The sequence below is a fragment of the Berghia stephanieae genome, chromosome 3 (genome assembly GCF_034508935.2).
Source record: "Berghia stephanieae isolate SIO BIC M18660-M18661 chromosome 3, UCSD_Bste_1.3, whole genome shotgun sequence".
NCBI lineage: Eukaryota > Metazoa > Mollusca > Gastropoda > Nudibranchia > Aeolidiidae > Berghia > Berghia stephanieae.
The window spans coordinates 37,023,226-37,043,225 of NC_088362.1; the positions used below are offsets into that span (position 1 = coordinate 37,023,226).

Consider the following 20,000-nt stretch of genomic DNA (forward strand, 5'->3'; position numbering starts at 1 on the left):
AGAGAGAGAGAGAGAGAGAGAGAGAGAGAGCGAGAGAGAGAGAGAGAGAGATGGATGCCATGGCTCACCATTGGCAAGAGTTGAATATGGCATCAAGGACAGTGGCAGCCTGTCTGGCAATTCAATCTCGTTACGTCTGAGGACCACCAAGTGCATGGCTATACAAAACTCCTCCATGGACAATGCACCGTCACAGTTCAAGTCGGAAAGTTGCCTGGGGACAAAAATAAGGAGACGATAACTTTTGTGACCCTCGTGAATATTTGAATGTCAAATTTCGTCTTTCTTCCCTGTTTAATGTGGTGTAGCCTCCAATCCATGTAAAGATCAAAACAACAGTCCATGTTCATATCTAATGCATGTGACCCTAATCACACACACTTACATTTACACTCAAACACAAACGTGTACAAACACACATACTTACACCAATCTTCCTCACTAACATTAATAACTTGTACACCTTCATCTATAATTACCCATTTCTATTGTTTATGTTATTTGCTGAAGAGCGTTTTCAACCTGAAACATTTCTTGTTACACAATTTCTTCATTTAGAAGCTGTTATATTGATTTGTTTTAAAATAATGTTTGTAGTCGATCCCCTTACCAAATCTTTGACAATTCAATCACAGGTAGTTTGGATTTCTCAAAGAAATGTTTAGCTACTGGTCCTGAAAGAAAGAAAAAAAGGGAGGGGATTAGAGGCATAATCAGACCATAAAACTGGATGTTGAAAAAAGTCTAACCAGTAAAAGTAGTCCTTCCGAGCCAGTAGGCCCATAAAGCCAGAGTTTATCCCAGTTTCTATAGCATGAAACAGACAGTAGCAATTGCTTGCTACCCTTTGGACAGGACGTTGGTCTACATTAGTCTATTGCAAAGTATTTTCTGCCAGATCTAACAGACCCAGCTACCCAATCACTGCTGGGTGGAAAGGAGGTCAGAAAAAAATCTCGACTGCACCCAGGATCAATCTTGGTCCCTTTGATTGTGAAGCGAGTGCTCTACCAACTGAGCTATCGCGACCCTGTCTAACCAGTAAGGTTGTCTGAATTATAACTCATTTTTACAAAAATGTTTAAAGATAAAATAAAGAATAATGAAAACTATTTAACCAGTTAATTGCCGCAAGGTCTCAGGTTTGAGAATTGTTGTCAAGCTGAGGGACATTTAAATTGACAGATATTTGAAGAAAGAGTTTTCTGGCCCAATTTTTTAATCCGTTACTTCTATGAGCAAGGCAGTGAACTGGTTAAAACCTAGAGAAACGTTCTAAAATAATTTATCAATTACTTATAAATAAACTCATGAAAATGCATGGTACAAATTGAAGTCATAGTGCAGCTCTTGTTTGTGACTCAGGCCATAGATTGCCAATAAATTATCATGTATTTGATTCGAAACATGGTAGACCCCCTTAATTTTGAAATGGGAGTAAGCACAAGTTTTGGGGTCAGTTACTTCTAATTTGAAATTATTTTATGCTTGAAAATATCAACCAAATCCATAAATGTTTTACCATCTGTTGATGATTTGTGAACAATTTTAGTTAAAATGAATGGAAAACATAAATTGGGGAAAAAATGAATATTTGAATTGAGAAATCTGTTTGATGCCCAGTCAAGTTCCAAAGAAAAGGTAACTCCTTGGAGTAGGGCATTATTATCTTGGAGTGGACAATCACTGTGCGTTAAAGTCTATATATATTCTTCTGCTTCTTATTTCTTTTTGCAAAACTATCCGACATTTAATACTGCTTCAAAGACAAGCAGAATAACTTTCTGGCCTGCTGATATTATTTAAACCAACAACAAAATGCCTCTAAGCAAAATTAGAAAACAAAATATAAAAACCCTTTCAAATGTTTCCATGGTGACGTCTGGAAAAGACTGTCAGTACCAACAACAAAATGCCTCTAAACAAAATTAGAAAACAAAACATAACAACTAGGGCTGTGCGGGTACCCGGGTCCTACCCGGGTACCCGGGTATTGCAGAATATTTCGGGTACCCGGGTATTTTTCAATTTCTCTTTAATACGTTATTTTATTGGTTTATAGAATATAATTCAATCATATTTAAGTTTTAAAAAACTATTCGTAATCAAAATAAAATTATTGATTACATTATGGGCTTTCCAATAGCTAGGAATAAGTTAGGAATCAACCTGATTCCAAGAAGTCAACTTTCTCTCGGAAATCGAAACTAACAAACATGCAGTTGATCTCAAGAAAAGATCCAATCAACATGTGACTGGACCTACCGTAGAGATGAGAAGGTACTTCGAGATGCCCCTTGTAAAAAGAGGTGAAGACAACCCTCTAACATGGTGGAAAAAACACTAAGCCCTGTTCCCTGGCTTGAGCCAAGAAGCCAAAAAATTACTGAACATTCCAGCAACCAGTGTACCTTCTGAAAGGGTGTTTTCAAAAACGGGAAGCCACATTGACAAGATCTTTTTGAACAAGAATTGCTAATGATGGAAGTTTTTTTTTTTATACCCCTTTTGCCTTTTGCCTTGATTTTCTCAATCGTTGAGTTGTTGCAAAGTCTTTATTTTTTTGTTTTGATTCTTAATATTTTGTTATATCTTTTTCTACAGTTTGTTCAAATAAAGATATGCTTAAAAAAACAACAACAACAACAAAAAAAAAAAAAAAAAAAAAAAAAAACAAACAGACAAACAAAAAAAACGCCATATCAGCCAACCCCCCCCCCCCCCCCCCCCCCCCCCCCCCCCCTTTTTTTCATGACGGTACCCGGGTACCCGGGTAATTGGGAACTATTACCCGGATCCTACCCGGGTAATAAATTACCCGGGTAGGAACAGCCCTAATAACAACCCTTTCAAATTCTTCCATGGTGACGTCTGGAAAAGACTGTCAGTAAACACCTGACATCACAGAGAGGCAGATGAACGCCAGACTGTAGTGTACAGATCTTCACCATTGATGTACCTGAGTGCTTGGTAACCCATCTACGAGTGGATAGTGGATTGCAGCTGCACATAGGATAAGTAATGTAAAGACTAGAATGGCCGAAGCAAACTATAATTTGTAAAGTAGTATTTTCATTCATGGATGTTTTGATATTTAAATACATTTACATAAGATAGGCATATAAACAAACTGATGAGTTGAAAACGTTTGAATTCAATATCATGGAATCTTCTCTCTAATCTAAAAATAAATCTGGTCTCTTCGACAGCAAACAATATCAAAAATAGTTAATAATCGCCTTTAATCTTAACAAGCTAAAAATAAAGGGGAACAACTCTTTTTGTGGTTTTTTTCTTCCCTTCCTTCAATCAAGGGAAGTAACTGAGGGTTTTGTTGGAGTTTGTTTTTGACGCAAAAATTATACATATCTGTTTTTATTTGCCTGAGTTTTTATTTTGTTTTTTTGTTGATTAAAAATTTTTTTTAATCTGATGATAATAGTATAAAACAAATAACCCATATTATTTCCAATATATCTGGAATATAGACCTTAACGCACATTGATTGTCCACTCCAGGGTCATAATGCCCTAATCCAAGGAGTTACCTTTTCTTTGGAATTTGACTGGCATCAAACGGATTTTTCAATTCAAACATCTATTTTTTTCCAAAATATGTTTTTCACTCATCTTAACTAAAAACATTCATAAATCAGCAACAGATCATCAAAAATTTATGGATTTGGTTGATATATTCAAGCATAAAATAATCTCAAATTAAAAGTAACTGACCCAAAACTTGAAAAGTAGATATAAACCATTCACAATGGGGACAATCTATATTATTTCTCCATGTGCTCTAGTCATTGGTCACATTGCAAAATGTGCTGAAAATGACCTAAACAATCAAAAGTCTTCAAAGTTTTCAAAATCATCACAACATCACAAGAGATCATTTTGTTCAGCTCGACCCATGGGTATGTTTACAACTTTCATAAACAAAGCAGCGTGTTTACATTTATTAGGAAATATCCAATCATTTGACAGCAACAAATTATGTGATTGATGACTGTGTTGGATGAAAACCTGAATACATATCACTCCCATTGTCATGTCATATTTGACTTTGCTCCTGTGCCTGTTACCTAGTTCATTTATACTTCCCTTTGTGTAACAGCCTGTGCTGATTTCCCATCTTACCCGTTATCACATTGTTAATGTCAGGCTGCATGGTTGTAAATTGTTTGATGTAATATTCCCGCTGCTCCTCGTTGATGGACCAGACGTCGTCCACACTCTCGGCTTCCGACGAGATGGAAGAAGAATCAAAGTTTGGCGGTTCCAGGCTGTTGTAATGTTGCTTCACACCGGACCCAATCAACACTGGGGGAAAATAAATTAATGACTTTGATTCATTTAAATTTAATGTTTGAATAATTATTTTTACAACAAATCGAATTTCAAAAGAGAAAAACAAATCTGACCAAAAAAAAATAATAATAATTATCAGGTATCTAAATGGCCAACTTGACTGAGAGCTCCACCTTTGGACTATAACCTACAAAACATTACAAGATTGATACCTGAGCATTGATTATGGGCTCATTTCATATTGTTGTAATGGAGAATATTTTGTTTTGGTTTGTGAGTATTTCTGATTCTAAAAATACTTTTACTCAAAGGTCTTATTTGATAATCATGTAATCTGTGTCACGCTAATTATGCTGTGTTATATAATTTCATCATTATTCAATGAATTGGATTTTTATTGTAAAGCGCTTTGAGATGAGATTGCATAGAAAATGCTATACTAAATGTACATTATTATTATTATTATTATTATTATTATTATTATTATTATTATTATTATTATTATTATTATTATCAAACAAGTACAAAGAGACAACCAATCCCATTCTAATATCAGTTCAATATCAGAGAGAAAACAAATAAGGTCAAGGTCGCAACTGACAATCTGGAGATGTCGGTTATCGTTATTAGGAGTTTCCCTCTCTTGTAACACTGAAATCATAACACTCTTTGCATAAAAGAAGATCATTGGATTATCAGAAGACAATAAATCAAGTTTAGCAATGCTTTAGGGATGGCAACTCTTTCTATTTTCATTGAGAAACAGACATAATCCTTCTTGTTCACTTTGCAGAGCTGACACTTGGATTACCTCGCTTTATTTTTTGTCTTTGGAGATAAACCCTAAAGACAAATTTCTGCTATGGATATATAAAAGGGATTTTTTTTCTTGTTGTTTCAATAAAAAACGCAAAAAAAAAAACACTCCAAAAAAAAAACAAAGAAAAAAAAGCCAGACAAAACAGCCTTAAACTTAATAAGGCCATGATTTAATCCAATGTTGATAAATACTGAATTTTTGGGATTTTTGTTGTTGTTTTGTTTCATAAACATAGGGTCTCCACCACATTTTTGAAATCTTTTTCAAGACCTATATTTGCAGGAAAAAAGAATTCTCAGCGTTTCAAAAATAGGCCCTGAAAGGGCCCAAATTAATAGATAATTTGTCAAATATCCCTTTAAGTGAATAATATTCCTTAAATAATTGGTAGAAAAGACTACATTATTGGCATATTTCATCTGAAAATAATATCTTACAACAACTTATTAATTCAATTATACACTAGAGTCAGCAAACTCCCTATTTCTAACTTACTGTGACTTTCTTCATCCTCAAACATGGCCCAGTTCCCATTTTCCTGGCTGTGTTGATTAGTGTTATTCTGTTGCTTGTTGTGTTGGTGATGGTGGTGTTGGTCGTTTTGAGAAGAGGACGGAGCAGGGATAACATTTATCTCCGCTGCTCTCTGTTCTCCATCATCTTCTTCTAGAGCGACGGGGTTCACATGGCTATTGTCTTCAACAACCGGGTTGGCCGTCGAGTTACTCCTCATGGGCCGATTCGCTGGTCCACCGTCTGTCTGGTCCACCACATTGGATTGGTTGGGGAATGAGACTGGGAAGATTACCAAAGGAGATATTCATTATCAAAAACCATAGCAGAATCCAAGTGTTAAGCTTGAGATATATTCAGTTGATCAATGAGTAAGTAAAGTCTAAAAAAATTTTAACTAGCAAACTATAAACATTGACTTTACTTTTGAAGATTTTATTTCTTACAAAATTAAAATGTATATTTTCCATAGTTGCAAAAGTTAATTGTTATGACTAATATCAGCAGCAGAAAATAACAACAAAAAAGTGACATGCAATGTTTTAGCCAACAGCCATATCAAAATACACGATAATACATCAGGCAATGTAAAGCCATGAGAAATTGTTATACCACTGGGTCATTGGCTCATCCAATCAAAATATAGTTCTATTGAATGTTAATTTTCTGAAGCAGAAAACACATTAGTTACCTATAGAAGGAACTGTCAGACCTTCGATACCTCAAAAAAATCTCTCATAACTGAGTTATTTAGATCTACCTGCCACATGAAACATTTGATATATATAATTTAAAAATCTTTTCTTCGTGTTTATGGTTTGTATGTGTAGAAGGAATGAAATTGAAGTCACTCAGCTCTTTCTCATTGTTTTTAACCAGTCAGTTCTACAAGTAGTTCTCACTAAATTCTATCAATCAGACTACAAATGTTTAAGGTTACACATAGTTTTGTGTGTTGGTACATTATATTTGGCTTGTGGGTGTTATGAGTAATTTAACTAAGTGCATAGCATAGCTATTGTAAAACACCGTTGGGCATTGTAAACGCGTATTGGTGTTATATCGACTATCCTTTACATATAATTAAATACAACAAAAAACTTTACCAGCCTGTCCAGAGTTGACAAACATGCTAGCAGGCGCCGTGTGTTGTTTTAAGAGAGGCTTCTGATTGGCTGCAGGGGACGTGGTCGGGGACAACGGCGGGGATTTGGAATTTTGGGCTGTAGACGATGATGATGACGACTCACCCACCACTGGGCCAGCAGGGCCCACAGTTGGTAATGAGGGGGCAGCAGGGGGTGGGGCCTCGTTACGGTAATGGCCGGACAAGGACCGTATATGGGACTTCTTTGGGGGTGGGGGGAGTTGACCTGACATTTGGGGGTTGTGGCCTTTGTTAGTGGAACCCAAACTGTAAATGGACAGAGATTGAATAGTAAGGCATGTTACAATATCTAGTATATAGGTTTTAAATAATGAAAATTAAGTTATATACACATTAAGCTTAATTAAATCTATATATATATATAAATACTCTTCTTCTTCCTCTCCTTCATATAGTGACTAAGGCTTGTGCCATTGTTACTTTCCTGATAATGAAGGGTTGTCATGCATATTTAAAGGTCTCTATTCATCACTCAAGAACTTGATACCAGCAGGTAAGTTGTTCCGTAAGTGGAACATATTGGGGATAAAAAAAGAGAGGATGAGTTTCAAAATCAGATGGGTAGGAAAGTGCCAGAAGACAACAGAGAACCCGCTTGAACCCGCGACCTTACTGGTACAACAACTCCGCCTGGCCGGGGAGATCGTGACTCTACCGTATGAGCTATCCACGACCCATGACCCGTGGGTCGTGGATAGCATACGGTAGAGTCACGATCTCCCCGGCCAGGCGGAGTTGTCGTACCAGTAAGGTCACAGATTCCAGCCCCCATCGCCGCTGCAAAGTTTTTATTCTCTGTTGTCTTCTGGCACTTTCCTACTCACTTCATTTCTTGTCATTATCAACATAAGGGCCTGCTCCACTCACTTTTCTGAATTAAAAATATCAGATGGGAGGAGTAAAAAAAAAAGATTAAAACCTGAAATCCTGGCTGCCTAGTTTGTATTATATTTAATTTCACATATTTCTATCTAAGAAAATCTCTATTCAGACTATTTTGTACAAAGTGGTTATTTTAGCCCTTAACTATGAACTCAGCGTACTAATTAATCACTTCGTATGTGCATCTGTTTTAAATTTACCACTAACGTATGATATGTAAATCTAATTTAATCATGAAACATTTAATTATCACTAAACATTATAAGTGGTTGATTAGAATTGGCGGGATTGATGGCCATTTCAAATCTGCCACAGTCAACAAACTAGAAATCTGTATATTTTTGAAGAAAAATTTGAATTTGAAGAAAAAAATTCACATCAACCCAAGATACTTGATTTTCATTCTTCTTTATATAAGTTATCACTTCAAATGTTTTAGGGGTGATGTACCGGGGTTTAATTGTTTGTTGTTGTTTTCTTTTTCAGCCACAAATGGTGACTAAGTGACTATTTGACTGAACAGTATATAATATATAGTTAGTATAGTAAGTATTGTCTGACTGTCAAATGGATTGAGGTCTGACCTGTCAACTGTCATTCCGTCTGGTTCCCCACACGATTTCTTCCTGTCTGACAACACTGGGGATATGAACATATATTATTAATAATACTAATGATAATAATAATAATAATAATAATAATAATAATAATAATAATAATAATAATAATAATAATAATAATAATAATAATAATAATAATAATAAAATAATAATAATAACAATAATAATAATAATAACATAAATAACAATAATAATAATAATAATAATAATAATAATAATAATAATAATAAAATAATAATAATAATAATAATAATAACACAACAATAATAATAATAATAATAATATAATAATAATAATATATAATAATAATAATATAATAATAACAATAATAATAATAATAATAATAATAATAACAATAATAACAATAACAACAAAGAAGGAAATAAGCCTTCAAACATCAATCTCAAATATGATGTTGATGTAAAGGTAAAAGAACATTTTCTGCACGTCCAACCCAATAGATCAAAATCTATTATACTTATAATGTAATTCAGGGTGTCCAGGCAAATCACACAACAAAAAATCCTACCAAGTTGTAAAAAATCCTACCACCATTTCGTAACAAAATTTTGAAAAAAAATCTTACCTATCGTGCCTCGTACTGTGCAACAAGAACTGTTAGTGGTCAGATACTTAATGCCATATAATAAAAGTGCCAAGTGTTATAATAAGTCCAAGAATTATATAAGTATATGACTATTCAAAGCCTTAACACCTGACTGTCCAATCATGTAATAATTATAAATGTAAAAATATTTTTTAAAAAAGAAAAGAAAAAAAAAAAAAAAGAAATCAGTTTTCAGAATCTAAATCACCACATAATACCGTTTTGTTTTGAAGAGGTGGGTCTTGTTCAACGTCTGCTTTCATAAATCAAATTGAAGTTTCTATTCCATTTTATTATTATTATTATTATTATCTATTTTAAAGAGGGAATTAATCCCACCATTTAAAGTTAATTTATTATTATTAGGATAAGAACATGTTTGTTTGTTTTGTGAGTTTTTTAAAAAACCAGTTAACTGTCATACTCTAGAAAACCAGATTTAAAAAGTTGGCCAGAAAACTCGTCCTTCAAATTATATCCATCGATTTAAATGACCCTCATCTTGGCAAAAACTCTTAAACCTGGGACTTCACAAAGGGTCATTTAAATCGATCAATATTTGAATGACAAATTTTCTGACCAAATCTTTAAATAACATGTTTTTCCAGAGTACGGTTGTAAACTGGTTGATGCTTTGAACAGGATTAAGTCTTCTGATTCTCTCTCAAAATCCTCATTAACAAACATCATGTTAAAATTTTGTATGAGGCAAAGACAATCTCGTTTGTTTACACTACAAACAATTTTAAAACACTTTACAAACACGCATCCCACAAATCCTTGTTTGTGCATACAATTGATTAATTAACCCTTCAAGAGTGAGACTGAATTTGTTTCAAATCAAAATTTACCCCCCCCCCCCCCCAGCAATTATTTGGTTATAACAACATTGCCATACTCTGGGGGGGGGGGGGGGGGGGGAAGCATATTAAAAAGGTTAGCCAGAAAATTCGTCCTTTAAATATCGATCGATTTAAATGACCCTCATCTTGGCAAAAAACTCTTAAACCTGAGACTTTTTCTGAACCAATCAAAGGAGTCAGAATTTATCATAGAGTGTGTAGCTTGAAAACAACATTAAAAATTGCATGCTACACACACAGCGAGAGAGAGAGAGAGAGAGAGAGAGAGAGAGAGAGAGAGAGAGAGAGAGAGAGAGAGAGAGAGAGAGAGAGAGAGAGAGAGAGAGAGAGAGAGAGAGAGAGAGAGAGAGAGAGAGGGTGTGTGTGTGTGTGGTGAAACGGTTGTCACATATGATTAAATCTCACCTTGTTGTTCAAACTTGGGCAGGGATATTTCTTTACCTGAAGAATGGAAAAGAGTAAAAAAAATTGGATTAGAATCGTTGTTGGTTTCAAATCCATCGATCTGACAGGGAGAAGAAAAAATATGTAGTGTGTAGTAGTGGTAGTAGTTGTAGTAGTAGTAATGGTAGTAGTTGTCGTAGTAGTTGTAGTAGTAGTAGTAGTAGTAGTAGTAGTAGTAGTAGTAGTAGTAATAGTAGTAGTAGTAGTAGTAGTAGTAGTAGTAGTAGTAGTAGTAGTAGTAGTAGTAGTAGTAGTAGTAGTGGTAGTAGTAGTAGTAGTAGCAGTACCTACAACCGTAATTGGTTTGTTACTACTTCATACACTTATATGCCATAAGCAGTCAAGCAGGGTTTTTTTGGGGTTTTTTTTTCTAGTGATGTGCTATGTTTATTTATTTTTTAATATATTTTTTGGTCTTGTTTATTTGTGTTTGTTTGTCATTTCTTTGGACAAACATGAGGCAAATTTCAAAATCAGCTTAACGAGTGGGTGTTACATATAATCTTTTTTTTTTTTTTTTTAAAGTAGGACGAAAGGTCATGAGGCCGGCCGTCAACGGAACGTTTCTTCTACTGAAGGTACTTGTTCCACTTATGGCATGCACGCGCAATGACCCAAATCCCATTTATATTATGATGGTAATGATCACTGTGATGTATCTAGATGAGTCAGTGGCTTGTTCACGCCTAGCATCATCATTCAGACAGACATATACCGCGACAAAACGCCTTTTCACACTTTGGCCACATCAGCTATTTTTAGTATCGGTGAATAGGGCAGAGCTATCGTGACGTCACACCTTCCTCTCTTCCGATTCAATACTCTTTGAAAGTGTGTAACCAGTCCTCCGGACATAACTATTTTAGTATAGGCAGATTCTCTGGATTTTTGGGCGTAAAAGATCGAGGATGGATGATGCTTATTGACGACCAGCATTTATTTGGACTAGAAAATAAGATGTCATCACTTTGAAACCAGAAGATCCGTTGCACAATCTAGTCCTCCGGTGGACTGGTTTCACATTTCCAATGAGATTGGAACCAGTATTTTGACGTTACACTTTTGTTCCCTATTAAAATGACCAACTTGTCAAAACAACAACCACAACCTGAGGTCCGAGACTTCAAAGAGGGATTACAAAAGAGAAATCGTGGGTTTAAGGCTACTTGACTAATTTGAAAGTCATTTTAGTCACTCGAAATTGTATTATTATGAAGTGAAAGTTTGTTTTTTTTCTGATGAAAATATAAAAAAATGATGTTTCGTCAGGATATAGCAGCTCTAAGTCTTAAGTGTCCCGTCATCTCAGATAAAACGTCTGTCTTTGTATTGGATTATTATTTCATTTTATTCATCATCGTCATCATCACCATTATCATCAACATTAATAATAACAACAACAACAACAACAACAACAACAACAACAATAATAATAATAATAATAATAATAATAATAATAATAATAATAATAATAATAATAATAATAATAATAATAATAATAATAATAATAAATATAATAATAATAATAATAATAATATAATAATAATAATAATAATAATAATAATAATAATAATAATAATAATAATAATAATAATAATAATAATAATAATAATAATAATAATATAATAATAATAATAATAATAATAATAATAATAATAATAATAATAATAATAATAATAATAATAATAATAATAATAATAATGTAAAGTGTCTTTTTGCTCTGTTATTTTTTCTTTGGTTTGTTTTGTTTTGTTATCTTTATAACCTGAAAACTTTCTCTCCGTGTATCGATGAATTAATAATACAACCAAAGTTTTTAAAAAGTAATTAAATCAAAAGAAAAGAACAATTAAATTCTGTTGACTGGTAAAGACCATTTTGACAAGTGGGGGAGGGGTGGTGGTGGGGGGGGGGGGGGGGGGGGGGGCTTAGGTCATTTAAATCTATCCAAGGAGTTGTTAAATGTACAAATGAAAAAAAAAAGTGTTTAGTCAACAATGTCCGACAGTACAGTATCAAGTGTTGGATCGTCTGACCAGACTGACACGAAAAAAACTGTTTCCAATATTGCGATGTTTATGAGTGATGATCACGCGTAAGATTCAGATGTGTCCACTACAGCGGCATCTATTGATAGTTCAAAGTTGACGTCACTCAGGTCTTTGTGTATTGGCAATGTTGTGAGCTTCTTAGCCAAGCGCATACTATCTATAGATAGTTCGAAGATGACGTCACTCAGGTCTTTGTTATTGTTTTTTGACATCCACGTTTATGAGTAATGCTCACTGAACTGTATTAACCCGACTATAGAGCAGTAAAGTTAGGTGCCCCAAACGTAAACAAAGGTCGAGAAGCACGTGGCAAACCACATGTTCCTGTCTTGACAGCTCACGTTCCAATGTAAATAATAGAAAAAAATAACCTTTAAAATTTGGCTGTGAGGTGGCAAAAGAAACACATATTCATAAATACTCGATCATGCATCAAATAATGTCTAGATATGGATATTTTATGGAACAAAAGGTAAAATTTTCTAAAATTTATCAAAAGTTACAGTCTATCTATTTTTAGACCAGAGCAAATTATTGCGCTGGTGTGAACAAAACGAGAATTATTCGGAGCCTGATTTTCATAATAATTTAGCCTTATATTATTATTTCTGCAACTGTTAGATTTTATGCAAACATATTTTCAATACTGAAAGTGTATTGCCTACAACTCAAACTACAAAATTGGGAGACCTATATTGTGCGTAAATTATTCCGGTCCCTAACGGAAATCACTAGCAACTTTACTGCTCTATAAACGTTCATGGATACACAGTTTTGTGTGTTGATCTGTTATACTTCCGGATGGCAATGTTATGAGCTTCTTAGCCAAGCCTATAGATAGAATGCGCTTGGCCAAGGAGTTCACAACATTGTCATCCGGAAGTATAACGGACCAACACACAAACTCTGTGTAACCATGAACTTTTATAGTCTGGTTAATATAGTTTAGTGAGAACAACTCACAAACGCGGATGGCAAAAACAATAACAAAGGCCTGAGTGACGTCATCTGCATACTATCTATAGATAGAATGCGCTTGGCCAAGGAGTTCACAACATTGCCATCCGGAAGTATAACGGACCAACACACAAACTCTGTGTAACCATGAACTTTTATAGTCTGGTTAATACAGTTTAGTGAGAACAACTCACAAACGCGGATGACAAAAACAAAGGCCTGAGTGACGTCATCTTCGAACTATCTATAGATAGAATGCGCTTGGCCAAGGAGTTCACAACATTGCCATCCGGAAGTATAACGGATCAACACACAAACTCTGTGTAACCATGAACTTTTATAGTCTGGTTAATACAGTTTAGTGAGAACAACTCAGAAACGCGGATGGCAAAAACCATAACAAAAGCCTGAGTGACGTCATCTGCATACTATCTATAGAGATGTCCTGGGCCCACTGTGTTAGATCATTGCAGACACAGGGTTCCATTCTCCCCGTATCCGATTGTACTCCAACAAGACGTGAAAATATAACAGACTAATTTTTAATGAGATTTAATGCCTAGAACGACACTTTTATGTCATTTACGTACAAAGAAAGGAGGATGGTACACATCATATAAGGATGTGCTTGAGCCGGATGGAGGAGAGAGGAGGAGGAGGAGGAGGAGGAGGAGGAGGAGAAAAAGAAGACGAGGGAAAAGAAGAAGAAGAAGAAGAAGAAGAAGAAGAAGAAGAAGAAGAAGAAGAAGAAGAAGAAGAAGAAGAAGAAGAAGAAGAAGAAGAAGAAGAAGAAGAAGAAGAAGAAGAAGAAGAACAACAACAACAACAACAACAACAACAAGAAAAAGACGAAAAGAGTTGAGATGGTGTGAGCAAAGAGGATGAGGCGGTGATCTGGCCAAAAATAAGAAAAACGGCGTTTGTCCCCAAGGTCGGACGAGAGCAGGCTAGAGACGATATCAGATTTATCTTCCTCTGGCAGACGAGAGTATCGACCTATCTAGTTGTGGGAATAGACAACGATTTCTTTCTCGGGATGGCTTGACTTGTTCTTGTTGTTGTTGTTGTCGGAGGAAGGGGAGGAGTTAAATGAAGTCAGACACAGAAACAGAAAAAGATGGGTGTGTAGGCGGAGGGAGGAGGACAATGGGAGGAGGGGGGGGGGGGAGGTTATCTACTTTTTTTTATTTGATAGAGTAGGCCGATTATCAATGAGTGAGTGGCTGTTGTTTTGGTTGTCTAGACATTGTTAAGTATAGTACTGATAATTGGTGGTGATGGTGGTGGTGGTGATGATGATGATGATGATGATGATGATGATGATGATGATGATGATGATGATGATGATGATGATGATGATGATGATGATGATAACAATGATAAGGACGAAGAGAATAAATTGGAAGGAGAGGGGGAGGGGGAGTAGGAGAGGGAGGGGGAGTAGGAGGAGGAGGAGGAGGAGACGGAGCATTAGGAGAGGTGAGGTAAATGAAAAGAAGGGGCGGTGGAGGAAGAAGAGGAGGAGGATTAGAGGAAGAAGAAAGGGGGATGGAGGGGAGAGGGGAGAGAGAGAGAGAGAGAGAGAGAGAGAGAGAGAGAGAGAGAAGGGGGGGGGGGAAGAGGATAAGAAACAGATTGAGGTGGGTAAAAAAAAAAAAAAAAAAAAAACAAGATATAGAATGTGGTAGATGAGAAAAGAGGACGGAAGAGACAAAACGGGGGCCTAGGGGGAAATTTGTTTTTAGTTTGTTCTTGTTTTGAACACATGATAGACAATAATAATAAATATATCACATCCGGATTCCGAGAAAAGTGTCTTGAAAAACCCATCGGGAACAAGGAAGGAAATGGGATGTGCTGAGGTCATGTCTGACGTTCACTGATGAAAAGTCCTTTCTTCACTTTGGTTCAAGATTTGTTCATTTTTCAATTTGTTCTTTCTCGTTTTGTTTTGTTTTGGTTATATATTGGTTTATTTATGCTTTTTGTTGTAGGTTGTTTTTTTTTTTTTTGTTTTGTTTTTTTTTTTTTTTTTTTGTCTTTTTGTTGCTGTTAATTCGTTTTGATTTTTGTTGTTTTTTAAAAAATTTATTGTTTTGTTTTGCTTTGTTTGTTTCTGGAGTTTTTTAAACTTTAAAAATAGAAAAGTTTAATATGACGTCTAACAACAATAGATGTAAACAAAAACAAAAATAGTCAGCTCGGTCTTTTTGCATGTTCATAAAATTCTCTTTCAGCCAAGACAGTTGTGTTACTTTTTATGTTACTTTTCTTTGTGTGTCATGATTGGAATCTTGATGAGGGAATGTTTTTAAGGGAAAATGTATTACTATGTATTTTTATGCACTATGTGTTAAAACCTATGTCGGTCAAAGGCTTCTATTAGCCTGACTACATTATCTACGAAACATTTTTTAAATGCCTGTGACGAACGATTTTCTTTCACTGCGTGATTTCTTTATCATTCGTCTGCGTCTCATTCAAACCCACTTCAAATCTAGGGGACGATATATATTTGCCAAGGCAGATTAACACCTCCAGTTAAAATACTCAAAATATGGACAGTCTTTTCTCCAATAAAGCTCTAAAACGGAAAATTTGGTCAATAGGTGGGAAACCTTCCCATTGTATAACGGAACACTCACTTTCAGCTTAAGCAGAGACGCCAACTTTAAATTTGGCTCACAGGAGTTTCAGACACCACTCGTAGGAATTTCAATGCCGAAAGAGGAATTTCCGCACACAAGAAAAAGGAATTCGAATGGTATTTGGCATTGTGTTTACATAATGTATAGTTCTAAATAGATAACATTAGAATTACATAATGATACATAAACACAATGCCAAATACAATCCCAAAGTTTCCTTATTTCAAATGAAGTAAAGGGCCAAAACCTAATGGTAGAGATTGTACTACTGGTGGTAATGTGGTGTTGGTGGTTGTAGTAATAGTAGTAGTGATGATGAAGATCTGATAGTGGTTGTAGTTGTAGAGGTAGTGATGATGATATGGTGGTGGTGGTGGTGGTTGAAGTAGTAGTTGTGATGTGGTGGTGGTTGTAGTAGTGGTGGTAGTGTTGTTGATGTGGTGGTGATGGTGGTTGTAGTACAAATGGTAGTGATGATAATGTGGTGGTGGTGGTGGTTGTAGTAGTAGTAGTAGTAGTGGTAATGATGATGTGGTGGTTGTAGTGGTAGTGATGATGTGGTGGTGGTGGTGGTTGTAGTAGTAGTGCTCATGATAATGATGTGGTGCTGATGGTTGTAGTAGTAGTGTGTGATGGATGATGATGATGATGAAGTGGTGGTTGTTGTAGTAGTAGTAGTAGTAGTAGTAGTTGTAGTGATGATGATGCGGTGGTGATGGTGGTTGTAGTAGTAGTGGTAGTGATGATGATGTGGTGGTGGTGGTTGTAGTAACAGTGGTGGTGGTAGTGATGAAGATGAAGTGGTGGTGGTACTTGTAGTAGTAGTGGTAGTGATGATGTGGTGGTGGTGGTTGTAGTAGTAGTGGTAGTTGCAGTGATGATGATGTGGTGGTGGTGGTTGCAGTAGTAGTGCTAGTGATGATGTGGTGGTGGTGGTTGTAGTAGTAGTAGTAGTGGTAATGATGATGTGGCGGTGGTGGTTGTAGTAGTAGTGCTAGTGATGATGTGGTGGTGGTGGTTGTAGTAGTAGTGGTAGTGATGTTGTAGTGGTGGTTGTAGTAGTAGTGGTAGTTGCAGTGATGATGATATGGTGGTGGTGGTTGCCGTAGTAGTGGTAGTGATGATGTGGTGGTGGTTGTGGTTGTAGTAGTAGCGGTAATGATGATGTGGTGGTGGTGGTTGTAGTAGTAGTGGTAGTGATGATGTGGTGGTGGTTGTAGTAGTAGTGGTAATGACGATGTAATGGTGGTGGTGGTTGTAGTAGTAGTGGTAGTGATGATGATCTGGTGGTGGTGGTGGTTGTAGTAGTAGAGGTCGTGATGATGATGTGGTAGTGGTGATTGTAGTAGTAGTGGTAGTGATGATGTGATGCTGGTGGTTGTAGTAGTAGTGGTATTGATGATGATGTGGTAGTGGTGGTTGCAGTAGTAGTGGTAGTGATGACGATTTGGTTGTGGTGGTTGTAGTAGTAGTAGTGATGATGATGTTGTGGTGGTTGTAGTAGTGGTGGTAGTGATGATGATGTGGTGGTGGTTGTAATAGTGATGGTAGTTGTGGTAGTGGTAGTGATGATGATGTGGTGGTGGTGGTGGTTGTAGTAGTAGTAGTTGTGGTACTGATGATGATGTGGTAGTTGTAGTAGTAGCGGTAATGAAGTGGTGGTGGTGGTTGTAGTAGTAGTGGTAGTGATGATGTGGTGTTGGTGGTTGTAGTAGTGGTAATGATGATGTGGTGTTGGTGGTTGTAGTAGTAGTGGTAATGACGATGTAATGGTGTTGGTGGTGGTTGTAGTAGTAATGGTTGTGATGATGATGTGGTGGTGGTGGTTGTAGTAGTAGAGGTCGTGATGATGTGGTAGTGGTGATTGTAGTAGTAGTGGTATTGATGATGATGTGGTAGTGGTGGTTGCAGTAGTAGTGGTAGTGATGACGATTTGGTTGTGGTGGTTGTAGTAGTAGTAGTGATGATGATGTTGTGGTGGTTGTAGTAGTGGTGGTAGTGATGATGATGTGGTGGTGGTTGTAATAGTGATGGTAGTTGTGGTAGTGGTAGTGATGATGATGTGGTGGTGGTGGTGGTTGTAGTAGTAGTAGTTGTGGTACTGATGATGATGTGGTGGTTGTAGTAGTAGTGGTAGTGATGATGTGGTGGTGGTGGTTGTAGTAGTGGTAATGATGATGTGGTGTTGGTGGTTGTAGTAGGAGTGGTAAAGACGATGTAATGGTGACTGTAGTAGTAGTGGTGGTGATGATGTGATGCTGGTGGTTGTAGTAGTAGTGGTATTGATGATGATGTGGTAGTGGTGGTTGCAGTAGTAGTGGTAGTGATGACGATTTGGTTGTAGTAGTTGTAGTGATGATGATGTGGTGGTCGTGGTTGTAGTATTTCTGGTAGTGATGATGATGTGGTGGTGGTTGTAATAGTGATAGTAGTTGTGGTAGTGGTAGTGATGATGATGTAGAGGTGGTGGTGGTTGTAGTACTGATGATGATGTGGTGGTGGTGGTGGTTGCAGTAGTAGTGGTAGTGATGATGGTTGTAATACTAGAGGCAGTGATGAAGATTTGGTGGTTGGGGGTGGGGGGGGGGGGGAGGTATCCTTGTAACAAATTGACCTCACCGGAATTTGACAGAAGTTGCCCGGAGCCCGGAATTTTTTGCTCCAGACCGGAGTTTTCTCCGGTGAAACCAGAGTTTTGGCATCACTGGCTTAAGGCTTATTTACCTGTTCAAATTGTCTGCCCATTGTATTCATATTCCCCTGCTAATTACCCTTTCCAAACAAGACTCCAACGTGCATATGCCCTGAGGTTTTTGTCTCGTTCAAGAGGAGCTAAAATTGCAATTAAGTTCTAGCTCTCCGTTAATTATTCCTTACTCCGTATTAATCAAAGCATCTGAATATCATTGGCTATCTTAAACAGGAACAGTCTTCTGATTGGCTATCCTCATAATTCCAACGCGTCACTTTATTTCACAAAATCAAATTCATCTCTGAATTGAATCACACGCACGCTAAGAATCCCAAGAAAGAAGAGCTATCCCTCCAATTTCAAACTTGTAAAAGTTTTTCTTCTCTCGGTTGAAGGTAAAATGAATTATTGGTTAACATTCAAAGTGGAACGAGATATTACTGTGGATTCAATGCTTAATCTATCATTAATATTATAGTTTGTGTATATATTTTAATTGTGCTATTCCATGGATGTTCGTAAGTTGGAATACCTGTACAAAACTATATCTATATGTATCTTATACTATAGTTAACATTTGTTTATGATCTATGCTATTATTTCATTTATATTCAATATGTATATTGCTCGAATGTCTGTACTCTACCGCCAATCGCCGGCCACACATCATAACCTCAATCATAACTAATACAAATAAATTAAGAAATACCAGGGACACAACCCTGTTAAATTCTCATCATGTAAGATAACTCGACTGTTAGTTGATGTTTGATACAAATGTAATAACTACCATTATCATGGAGTTACTGCTTCTCCTTGCCTTTGTCGGCAAATAAAGGATATTATGATGTGTCGCTCAAGGACGATCCGGTGGCGAAAGGCAAACTCGATTGGCTCTAAGACCTTGTTGTTTTAACTCTTAATTGAAGGTCTTTGTCCTTGAAGCACCCAGCCCGTGCCGAATCCCTGCCTTCCAGTCCTTGCATAGTGGTAAACCCCTGATGTCAGTCATCGCCGACATTAGAACATTCCTGTCAGCCCATAACTACAACACACTGTTGTAAAGTCCAGAAAACTCTGCAAGCAGGAGCCAACCCTGGAACTAGCTGATACATTTGCCTCAATCAAGCAAGCCGGCTGGATAAAGATAAGCCGAACGGGCTTATACCATTTTCAAATGTATTTTCCACAGACACAAATGATTACAAACTAAATCAATCAATCATAAATAAATAAATCAATAAATAAATCAATAAATAAATCGATAGATAAATAAATAATAAATTAGATCCACTCAATTAGAGCTATTCTTCCTGATATTAAATAAATACTTATTCTTTCTATCTTTTCCTGTAACAATCTAATTAAACTTTATGTATAGAATTGTTATTATTGTATTGGGCGTTACTATAGTCTTGACTCACT

The 20,000-nt window shown here is 36.3% G+C and overlaps 1 protein-coding gene across 8 annotated transcripts in view; it reads right to left on the reverse strand.

The window, feature by feature from the left end:
• The window catches only part of LOC144967657 (ralBP1-associated Eps domain-containing protein 1-like), a 73,834-nt gene that overhangs the window by 26,195 nt on the left and 27,639 nt on the right, over nt 1–20,000 (reverse strand). For all 8 annotated transcript variants that reach the window (XM_078905186.1, XM_078905184.1, XM_078905182.1 and 5 more), the window contains exons 3-9: nt 10,189–10,224; nt 8,278–8,332; nt 6,750–7,057; nt 5,626–5,925; nt 4,140–4,322; nt 611–674; nt 69–214 (exon numbers count right to left, since the gene is read on the reverse strand). In XM_078905186.1, coding sequence (XP_078761312.1) covers nt 69–214; nt 611–674; nt 4,140–4,322; nt 5,626–5,925; nt 6,750–7,057; nt 8,278–8,332; nt 10,189–10,224 — 1,092 coding nt within the window. The remainder of the gene's footprint in view (nt 1–68; nt 215–610; nt 675–4,139; nt 4,323–5,625; nt 5,926–6,749; nt 7,058–8,277; nt 8,333–10,188; nt 10,225–20,000) is intronic.